Genomic DNA, 11,338 nt, shown 5'->3' with positions numbered 1-11,338 from the left:
CAACTAGCTTGTGCACTAGGCTGTTAAACTCGCTGTGATGCGAGGACTCCAATCTCTGTGGTACAGCTGCTTTCTCGTGCATTTACATAATTTCATAAGAAGACAAGATAGGGTAGCACTTGAGTAAATTAAAGGGGCTAGATAATTAGACTACCTAACCTACTAAAAACAAAATAAGGTGAAAACAAAGACTGAAACAATATTCCAAAGAAGAAAACAAAAAAAAAGACTACTACTACATAAAGACTAACTCACTAAGGAAAAAAAAACGAAACTTGGTTCTATATAAAAAAAAGATCCTAAAATAAACTACTCCATAATGGAATGAAAAACAGGTGCAAATCGTTTTCCCTCCTTTATGTATTTTTTTATTTTTTTTAATTTTTTTTTAATTTTTTTTTTAATTTTTTTTTAATTAAAAGAAAGAAAAACTTAAGTAAAAGTAGAAAAATTGGGTTGCCTCCCAAAAGCGCTTGTTTATAAGGTCTTAAGCTCGACCTCCTTTTTGCTCAGTTGTCTTGTGATGGTGTCGAGAGTGTGATATCCACTCTTTCATCAATTGGATCACCTACTCGATAGTGCTTCACTCTTTGGCCATTCACCTTAAAAGTACCCCCATTTTTATTCCATAGTTCAATAGTACCATAGGGATAGACTGTACATACCTTGAATGGACCCGACCACCTAGAATGAAGCTTATCGGAAAATAGTTTTAATCTTGAGTTGAATAAAAGGACTTGATCTCCTTCCTTAAATTCTCTTCTCACAAGACCCTTGTCATGCCACCTTTTGGTCTTTTCTTTGTACAACTTCGAACTTTCATAGGCTTCAAGACGGAGCTTGTCTAGATCATTTAATTGTAACAATCTCTTTTCACCCGCTGCTTGAGCATCAAAATTTAAACTTTTAATAGCCCAAAAAGCTCGGTGTTCTAGCTCGACAGGTAAGTGGCACGCCTTTCCATATACGAGTCTATATGGGGTTGTACCAATTGGCGTTTTAAAAGCTGTTCGGTATGCCCATAATGCATCATCAATCTTAGCGGACCAATCTTTCCTTGTTCTTGCAACCGTTTTCTCTAGAATAGACTTGATTTCTCGGTTAGATACTTCAACTTGGCCACTGGTTTGAGGGTGATATCCAATGCCCAACCGGTGTTGTACTCCATACTTTTTCAGCATTTCCTCAAATCGATGCTCCATAAAGTGCGTCCCCCTGTCACTAATCAACACACGTGGGATACCAAATCGGGGAAAAAAAGTTTTCTTAAAAAATTTGCTTACCACACGAGCATCGTTGGTTGGAGTAGCAATAGCTTCCACCCACTTTGACACATAGTCAACGGCTACTAAGATGTATCGGTTACCATAGGAAGAAGGAAACGGACCCATGAAGTCTATCCCCCACACATCAAACAACTCGACCTCGAGTATGTTGTTGAGTGGCATCTCATTCTTCCTAGAAATATTGCCCGTCCGTTGACATCGATCACATGCCTTGACATAGGAATATACGTCTTTGAACATTGTTGGCCATTAAAAACCGCACTGCAAGATCTTTGCGGTTGTCTTTGAGGGACCTGCATGTCCACCACATGGTAAGTCATGGCAATGAGAAATAACACTTCTTACCTCACTCTCTGGGATGCATCGTCTGATCACTGCGTCTGCGCACAATTTGTACAAGAAGGGATCCTCCCAAAAGTGTCTCCTTGCCTCAGAGAGGAATTTCTTCCTTTGTTGAGAGGAGTAGCCATGAGGCCTTATACCTGTGGAAAGGAAATTAGCCAAATCAGCATACCAAGGTGATTCAGTCTGCAACAAAGCTAATAGATGTTCAGCAGGGAAAGAATCATCAAAAGGGATTTCATCCCCATCCTCGGGGTCAAGGAGAAGACGGGAGAGATGATCTGCAACAACATTCTCCGTCCCTTTTGTATCCTTGATCTCTATGTCATAATCCTGCAGTTGAAGAATCCATCGAATCAACCTAGGCTTTGTATGGGTCTTGGTCATCAAATATCTCAGTGTTGCATGATCTGTATGAATAATAACTTTAGAACCAACCAAATAGGAATGAAACTTGTCAATTGCATAAACTACAGCAAGCATCTCTTTCTCAGTTGTGGCATAATTCATTTGAGCAGAACTAAGAGTTTTGCTAGCATAGTAAATGGCATGGAGCTTTTTCTCTTTTCTTTGCCCCAAAACGGCTCCTACTGCATAGTCACTAGCATTACACATGATTTCAAACGGCAGGCTCCAATCTGGAGGTTGCATGACAGGAGCAGAGATCAAAGCTTTTTTCAACCTGTTGAAAGCCTCAAGACAAGCATCAGAGAAAACAAAAGGAACATCCTTAGCTAAAAGCTCAGTTAGAGGTCGAGCAATTTTCAAAAATCCTTAATAAAACGACGGTAAAAACCCGCGTGACCAAGGAAACTTCGAACTCCTTTTACAGAGTTCGGAGGGGGTAAACGCTCTATGACCTCTATCTTAGCCTTATCTACCTCAATACCCTTATTAGATACAACATGACCTAAGACAATTCCCTATTGCACCATAAAATGGCATTTTTCCCAGTTCAAAATCAAATTAACTTCCTTACATCTTTGGAGCACCTTTTTAAGATTTTCAAGACATATATCAAAAGATGTTCCATAGACAGAAAAATCATCCATAAATACCTCCATAGAATTTTCTATAAGACCGGAAAAAATTGCCATCATACAACGTTGAAAAGTGGCGGGAGCATTACATAATCCGAATGGCATCCTGCGATATGCAAAGGTGCCATATGGACATGTGAAAGTAGTCTTTTCCTGGTCACAGGGACGGATGGGAATTTGAAAGAAACCAAAATATCCATCCAAGTAACAGAAAAAGGAATGATTTGCCAACCTTTCAAGCATTTGATCAATAAAGGGTAGGGGGAAATGATCCTTGAGGGTGGCCTTATTCAATTTCCTATAATCTATACACATTCGCCACCCTGTAACAGTCCTAGTGGCGACTGGATCACCCTTGTCATTCTTGACAACGGTCATACCTCCCTTCTTTGGTACTACTTGTACAGGGCTAACCCACTTACTATCAGAGATATGGTAGATTATTCCTGCAGCAAGCAATTTCAGAACCTCTTTTTTCACTACCTCCATCATATTTGGATTAAGTCTTCTTTGAGGTTCTAAAGAAGAGGCATGATCGTTTTCAAGAATGATTTTATGCATACAGAAAGAAGGATTGATACCCTTGATGTCATCAATGGTGTACCCAATAACACTTTTATATGTTTTCAGAACATTGAGCAGTTGCTCCAGTTCTGTGTCCTTGAGTTCAGCATTAACAATGACAGGGTATGAATTATTTGGACCAAGATATGCATACTTTAAGTTAGAAGGGAGAGGTTTCAACTCTACCTCGAGAGGCTTAGTACTCTCCCCAATACTCATTACACTCAGTGTTTCTCTGATTGGATTCACGCTCGGGTTGGCCCTTGCTTCTTCAAGCAGCTTGACATACTCTCTTGATTCCCAATCTCCATCACCATCTTCCTTCCCTATTAGTACCTGTTCAAGGGCATCGTCTTTTTTATTCAGGGGAAGTTTCTCACCTTGCAACTCATCAAGTACATCAACCTGACAAACAGTGTCTCCCATGGAGGGAGTACCCATAATATTCAAAAGTGAGTATTCCAATTTTTCATCTCCTACTTCAAAAGTAATCTTACCTTTCTTCATGTCAATGACTGCACCTACAGTAGCTAAGAAAGGTCTACCAAGTATGATTGGAACATTCACATCTTCTTCCATTTCCATTACAACAAAATCACAGGGTATGAAAAACTTACCTACGCGAAGAGGTACATCCTCAAGTACACCCAAAGGAAACTTCACTGACCTGTCTGCAAGTTGCAGGGATATGCGTGTGGGTTTGAGTTCACCCATTTCCAGCTTCTTACATATGGACAGTGGCATGAGGCTCACACTTGCACCAAGATCGCACAATGCCCTGTTAATCTCAATGTCCCCAAGCTTCACCGGAATCGAATAGCTACCTGGATCTCCTAATTTCTTAGGGAGAGTGTTATGCAAAATAGCACTGCACTCTGCATTCAAAGCAACTGTAGTATTCTCCTCTAACTTTTTCTTATTAGAAAGCATATCTTTTAAAAAATTTGCATAAGAAGGCATCTCAGATATGGCATCTAAAAATGGAATATTTATATGAAGCTTTTTAAGGATATCAAGAAATTTACCATACTTCTTCTCTAACTTGGCTTGGGCTAACCTCTGCGGAAAAGGAACATTTGGCACATATGGAGCAAGAGGTGGTGGAGTTGCTTTCTTTGGCTCTTCCTCGATCTTAGAACTATCAATCACCTTCTCACGCCCGCTTACTTCTTCAACAACCTCCTTTGATGGCTCCTTGATAGGAGGATCTTCCAATTGCTTCCCACTCCTCAAAGTTACTGCATTCATATGCCCCTTTTGTGGTTGCTCTGTCTGACCCGGAAAAGTGCCCGGTGTCTTTAAAGATTGGCCAACTTGATGAGCTAGTTGACTTATCTGATTTTCCATGAGCTTACTCTGGGCTTGTAACTGTTGTATGGAACCATTTTGTTGTTGGATGGAATCGTTGGTTGTGGTGATAAAATTTTCCAACATTAGTTCAAGGTTAGACTTTTGAGGAGGTGGTTGAATATGTTGTTGGACTGGAGGTGGCCTTGGTTGGAAACCAGGTGGTGCATTGTAGTTGTTGTTTCGAGGTGGTGGTGGAGGTGGATTTTGTTGGGCTTGGGTATTCTTGTAGGAAAAATTTGGGTGATTATTCCAACCTTCATTATATGTGTTAGAGTGGGGGTCATATGGCCTTTTGGGGTTGGAAGTGTAGAATGCATTGGCTTCCTCAATCGACATGTCATTTGAATTTTGTGGGCAATTGGGTGCAATGTGACCTTACACATTACACATTTGACAAGTCTCAGGTGAGCTAGTGGATGTTCCAGCTTGGAGCCTATCAAACTTGCTTGTTAATGCCTGCACAGAGCTAGTCAAAAGAGTTAGAGCATCAACATCTAATTTACCACCCTTTTTCACACTATTTCGGCCTCCTGGGTGATAGTTATCATTAGCCGCCATCTTCTCAACTAGTTCCTTCACCTCAGTTGGGTTCTTAGTCAGTAGAGAACCCCCAGATGCAGCATCAATGTAGATTCGGAACTCATGAGTTAGACCATTGTAGAAATTTTGGATCAACATCCATTCAGGAATACCATGGTGAGGGCATTGTCTCTGCAAATGCTTGAATCTCCTCCATGCGTCATATAGGGACTCATCATCTGACTGCCTGAAAGTGGATAACTCGTTTCTCAACCTTGCAGTCTTTTCCTGTCCCAAGAACTTGACTAGGAAAGCTTTCACCAATTTGTCCCATGTGTCAAATGAACCAGAACCTTCATCTCTCAGCCATTCCTTCGCCCTATCCCGTAATGAAAAAGGAAAAAGGCGAAGTCTAAGAGCATCGTCTGTAACACCATTTAATTTCACAGTGTCACATTTCTCCAAGAAACTATCGATGTGACTCACTGGGCAGTCATGAGCTGTGCCTGCAAACGAATCATTGGAGATGAATTGAATGAATTATGGTTTCAATTCGAAGTTCTGAGCAGTGACAGGTGGTCTGACAATGCTTGAGAGGAGTCCGGTTGTTGTATCAGGAATACCGTACTCCAAAAGAGATTTCGTGCCGTCTTCCATGTTTCTATTGTTTCGATTTCTCTTTCTTCTTCTACCTCCTCGTCTCCTTGCAGTTGCTTCGATTTCAGAATCAAAAGGTGCTAAATCGTCTGACCCTGAACCTCGTGTTTGCATGCAACAAGGAACTAAAAGCAGAGTATCAAAAACACAAGAGACAATAGCCGAAGCAACGAATAAAGCTTAGCAAAAACGAATCACAAATAATCAGAAAGAAACCGTTAGTCCCCGGCAACGGCGCCAAAATTTGATAGGCGTGTCGCGTACCTAGCAAAAAATAACCTAACAAGACCACTACTATGTAGATAGGCAAGTAAGGATCGAATCCCAAGAGACTATGGTTTAACTAATTAAACAGACTCAAGTTAATACTAAGCAAGTATCAAACAATGGTGGAATAAACTAAAAACTAATGTATGGAAAACTTATAATAAATCAAACGAATATAATAAATCAATAAACTAAAACATCCAAGATCAAGCATCACCACGAATACAATTAATGCAATAGTCGTTCTACCCCTAACATATAATTCAATTGATTAACGAGGAAAAGCAATCCCTAAATGGTACCAATGGTCTCTCCCGAGTTATCAATGGCTTCCCTAATCACAATCAAGCCTACTTCCGTGGAATCATGTAAATTAAAGACCTTGAGCACATTACTCTAACTTCCTAATAATCCATTCAACTACTCCCGTGATGAACTTCAAATCCTTAATTGATTTATTCAAACCCGTTAAAACCTAACTCCCGTTGCAATTAAAACAATGGATTAATAACAATACTAATTATCCCTAATCTAGTATTGGCATGAGCACAATCAATTAAGCATATCAATTGCAATTATCATTAGAGAATTTAAAGAATTAAATCATGCATTAACCATATTCGGGTTCCGCTAGGTCTTGGAATAGAGAAACTACTCACACATAGTCATGAATTCAAGAATGATATTCAATAAAGAAAACATATTTAACAATAATAAAATAAGAGAACTGAGAGAAGAAATCAATACTTGGAATTAATTATGAAATCTTGAATCTTGAAAGCAAAACCCTAGGAAAATAATAATAGAAGAACGTAATACCAAAAACTCTAAATTAATGTATGTAAAGTGATCAATAAAAAAAAAAAACTATCTAAAACCTATTTTTAAGCTAGGAAAATAGTAATAGACTCCACTTAGGATTTGGTTTCTTAAAACCCCAAAAATAGGCCCAATTTCGTCACTAGATCAGGGGGCTGCAGCTAGGCTGCGGTGAAGGATCGCGAGCCGCAGGCAGGCTGCGGAGTGGTCTGTTTCGTGTTGCATCCTTAAGCGTTTGTGAAGTACACCGCAAGTGAGCTGCGGTATGGATCTGTAAACCGCGAGCAAGCTGCGGAGTGAACTGTCCTCTATTGCTTGTTGCTCTTTTGTGAAGTAAGTCGCAAGTGAGCTGCGGTAAAATCTCTAAATTACCTCGTCAATCCTGAAATACATCAAAAACAACGAAGCTACCCAGGAAAGCATGAAATCATCAAGACTAAACCAAATCAAACACGAATAAACCAAAAGCTCCTAAACTAGACTCAAAAAGAGGACCAAAAAGACTCCAAAAATATGCACAAAACACGACTTATCAAGTAAGAACTTAAAAATTATCATAATACTACGTAAATTGAAAGGGATATTTATTATTTATGGTTCATTTTACAGGTAGAGGAAGAAGGAATACGGTGACTAAGAACGAGTGTCCGATAAAAAATCAAATCAAAAACTAGGATCCAAACATTTGGAATTGATTGAAATCACAATTGATAGCGGGTGCTCAATTGCAAATATAGGATAACATTAAATTATCCGTTGATTATGGAAAATTGATAATTTTTCTTCCAATTTTCAAATTGTAAATTAGACCGTCACGCCTAGTAACATAACTTCATTCTAAATAAGTAGTATATAAATTAGAACTTTTTAATTGTTAAAATATAGATCGCCTTCTCTCACTTCATAATCGTTTCACGCACTAATAAATTTGTTGTAACATGTCATCAAACACGACACGTTCAATTAATCTACTTGCAATTATGGGTATAATTCGGCCATAGATTTGATTCTTGGCCACCAAATATATTTCATCCTCAAAAAAATGAGCATCAAACATTATTATTTGCATTTGTCAATCTGACAGTTAAATGCCATAAGTTTTGCCAGAATATCATTAGCAGGTACATGGAATCCTAGTCGAAGATCATTGCATTTATGACAGATTATTTAGAATTTTTTAAATATATCTGCCAACAACCATCTTTTATGCTTTTCAATTAAAAAACCAAACACATTCAATAACAAAAAAAAATTATCTAAAACCACCTAATAAATTTATTTGTTAATGTAACAACTAGATTCCTATTATTAAATCCTAAGAGTATTTTTTTTCCTCTCCTATTTTTTCAAGCTAGCTTGAATTGGACCTTGAACAAACTTTGAATCTATCCTTGATCTAGCTTTTGTTCGAACCTAGCCCAGATACTACATTCGTTAATTGTTATCTGTAAGTCTGCAACTTTGAATATTATTTGTGAGATATAAAATATTTCAAAGTTGCAGATATCGGCCTTGTTTGGCAAGTGGCTGTTGGCGGTTGGCTGTTGGCTGGTTCACTTGACTTGTTTGACCAGCTGGTATGTTTGGCTGTTTATAATGGCTTTTGAAATTGGCGTTTAAAGCTGGCTGTTTATAAAAGTGTTTGGTAAATTAATTGTTAGTAGTTGGCTGTTTATTGGATAATTTGTGGGCCAACAAGCCAAAAGCCAACAAAAAGGCTACTCAAAGCAGCTTTTTCATTTTGGCTTAAAAGCCAATTACCAAACACATTTTTTGGCTGTTTGACCTCATAAAAAAGCCAAAAGCTAACCAAAAAGCCATTTACCAAACATGGCCATCAATTAACGGAGGTAGTATATACGAAATTCATTTATGACAATATAGACCGTGTTTAGCCCTAGCTACCCTTTACTTACCTTGGATATGCTAGCTATTTTTTCCTTTACTCAATTGTCAATTGTTCACCTTACTCGATAGTTTATCCATCCATTACATAAAAATAAAAAAAAAAAAATAAAAAAAAAACCCTTAACTTTGCTAAAATTATTTAAAGATTGCCACTAAATAACAATACATAAATTAAATTTGATAAATATAACTTTTTTTTTTTTTTTGACGGGGATAAATATAACTTTAACTTATACGAAGTACGTTATGTAAGAATAGAATGGATCGAAATTGTTGCATATAGCTTATAATTCTATAATTCTTTTCAGGTGAAAATAAACAAATAAGAGCCTTCTTAGCTCAGTGGTAGAGTGCGTGGCTTTTACCCACGTGGTCGTGGGTTCGATCTCCACAGACGGCGTTTATGTTTAATTTTTAATTTTATTAATTTTCCCATTAATTTTATTAATTTTCCAAATATAATAAGTATGAAGAAATGAAAAATGGGTAATTACTTTTTGGTCAAATTTTAAATTTTAAAAATAAATTGATGCAAAGCAATTCTCCAAAAATAAATGATCAAATGAAACACTTGACAAAAGTTATGAAACAAAGCAAAGAATGATTTTATTCAGAATTGATACCAACGAATAACAAATGTGGTACAAGTACAATAATCGTACCAATTAAAATTAAATACGAAGTATAAATAATATACACTCCAAAAAAATTAATTACAATACATCTCTTAATGGTTGAAGATCAAAGAGAAAACTGAGAAGAGTAGAGAAACTCCAACAACGGCAGTAGAAGTAGAAAGAGAGAATCCTGCTCCGGTAGCGGCATCGGGGGCCGGTGCTGGTGCCATCTCTTGAGCATTAATCGACGCAACGATGGCGAAGATGATTGCAACAAAGAAGGTAGAAGAGTTCATTGCCTTGGCCATTTGATTTGAGAGAATATGTGTAAATTAACAAGTAAAAGTGTAGGAAGTAAAGAAAATATTCTTTACTTGTACTTGTTGTTGTGTTTAGAGTTTGAGATTTGAAAGATGAAGAAATAATAAGAACGTTAAAGAGTATTTATAGGGGAAATGGGAGTGTGTGGGGTCTTTTTCTGACAGACTGACAAGCCAGTGAGATAGTGACACGTAGTGGAGAAAGGAAAGGAAGATTTAGAGTATTTATGATTTAGTCTGTTGTGAAATAATATGGGGTGTGAGTGTGTGACAGACCTGACAGTCAATAATGTTCTGGAAAAATGTCATCAAAAAATAAAAAATAAAAAATAAAGATAGAAATGTACTGGAAAAATGTCATGAAAATATAAAAAAATAACGGAAATGTTGAGGAAGAAATAAAAAAATTAGGATTAAAGTTGAGGCAAAATTGGGCGGCGTGTATTAGTAATGATGGAAGCATGTTGTAAAATGGCCCACATGTAAGATGTAATGACAAAAGCGTTACTCAAACGGCTATTAAGAAACGGTCGTAGAACCGCGTAAGACCAGCTGCTGAGATTGTGTATTGGTTAGGTTTGAATGTGTAATGGCTTAGGTGGGCTAATTCATGAAACGAGGACCCCTTTTGGCATTTTCCTTTTTTATCGTGTTTACATGTTTCTCATTATTGTGTTCACATCCTCGCCAAAATCTTGTAATTGTAAACATACAAAACGATTTGAGGCCACACCAAGTAACCTTTGTAATACTGATCGAGTTACCCTTAATATAGATTTAGTAACTCCTATAATACTGATTAAAAAACTCTCCAAGTAACCCTTTTAATACTAATAAAATAACCCCCCATAGTGGACTTATCATACAGTGTGTCCAGCCACATATAAAAGTTTGTGTGTAAATAAGCGTAACATTACTAATTTATTTATTTTTTTAACACTAGTAGAAAAATACAAAAAGGCAACCCCCAAATGCTACCGGTTCAAGCCAAACCGGTGGCGAAAATTGACATAAAAATGGGCGAGTTTTTAGACAAACGGAAATGGCACCGGTTCAGCTCAAACCGGTGCCAAAAATACAAAAGGCACTGGTTTGAACCGGTGCCAATCCTTTAAAAAAAAGGCCTTTTTTTTATTTCTCAAAATTTTTCTGGGTTTGTTCGAAATTTTTGTGGGTTTATTCGAATCGTTTCTGGGTTTGTTCGAATCGTTTATGGGTTTGTTCGAATTTTTATGGGTTTAATCCACCACAAACACATGCGTGAGCAAGGTTAGGGTATAATTTCTTGATTTTAATTCGATTTTTTTTAATTTTCTGGGTTTTTAACTGATTTTTGAATGTTGTTTTTATTTTAATCGATTTTAATTTTATTTATTTAAGTGATTTTCGATTTTCAGGTTTGATTAATCAATCTTTGAACTTATTTTAATTCGATTTTTTTTTAATTTCTGGGTTTTTAACTTATTTTAATCGTTTTAGCCCATTTTAATCGATTTTTTTATTTTATTCGATTTAAATTCGATTTTTCTTAATTTTCTGTTTTTTTTTTTGGATTTTCGATTTTGGTTTTTTTTAATCGATTTTTTTTTCTGGGTTTTTTTTTCGATTTTCTTTTTAACTGATTTTCTAGGTTCAATTCTTTTTAACTA

The 11,338-nt window shown here is 36.8% G+C and overlaps 1 protein-coding gene and 1 non-coding gene across 2 annotated transcripts; one reads left to right on the top strand and one right to left on the bottom strand.

The window, feature by feature from the left end:
* Nucleotides 1–1,535: 1,535 nt before the first annotated feature.
* On the bottom strand, nucleotides 1,536–4,918 carry LOC110691358. The gene is made up of 4 exons (XM_021868276.1): nucleotides 3,091–4,918; nucleotides 2,621–2,700; nucleotides 2,425–2,551; nucleotides 1,536–2,362 (listed from the first exon to the last, which is right to left on the bottom strand). The coding sequence occupies exons 1-4, from the start codon at nucleotides 4,916–4,918 to the stop codon at nucleotides 1,536–1,538; spliced, it is 2,862 nt and encodes a 953-aa protein (XP_021723968.1).
* Nucleotides 4,919–9,080: 4,162 nt separating this feature from the next.
* On the top strand, nucleotides 9,081–9,152 carry TRNAK-UUU. The gene has a single exon. It is a non-coding gene; the product is annotated as a tRNA-Lys (tRNA).
* The last annotated feature ends 2,186 nt before the right edge of the window (nucleotides 9,153–11,338 follow it).

The sequence above is a fragment of the Chenopodium quinoa genome, unplaced genomic scaffold (genome assembly GCF_001683475.1).
Source record: "Chenopodium quinoa cultivar QQ74 unplaced genomic scaffold, ASM168347v1, whole genome shotgun sequence".
In the NCBI taxonomy this organism is placed as follows: Eukaryota; Viridiplantae; Streptophyta; class Magnoliopsida; order Caryophyllales; family Amaranthaceae; genus Chenopodium; species Chenopodium quinoa.
The sequence above is the reverse complement of the archived record's forward strand: the minus strand, read 5'-3'. Positions and strand labels throughout refer to the sequence as shown.

What these genes read in the sequence shown, in the direction of transcription:
- LOC110691358 (XM_021868276.1), bottom strand. Translation starts at nt 4,918, where the DNA reads ATGTCGATTGAGGAAGCCAATGCATTCTACACTTCCAACCCCAAAAGG. An exon ending in AATCTACCATATCTCTGATA is followed by an intron (nt 2,701 to 3,090) that starts GTAAGTGGGTTA and finishes CCGGTCTTATAG; the next exon opens with AAAATTCTATGGAGGTATTT. An exon ending in GTCTTGAAAATCTTAAAAAG is followed by an intron (nt 2,552 to 2,620) that starts GTGCTCCAAAGA and finishes ATGGTGCAATAG; the next exon opens with GGAATTGTCTTAGGTCATGT.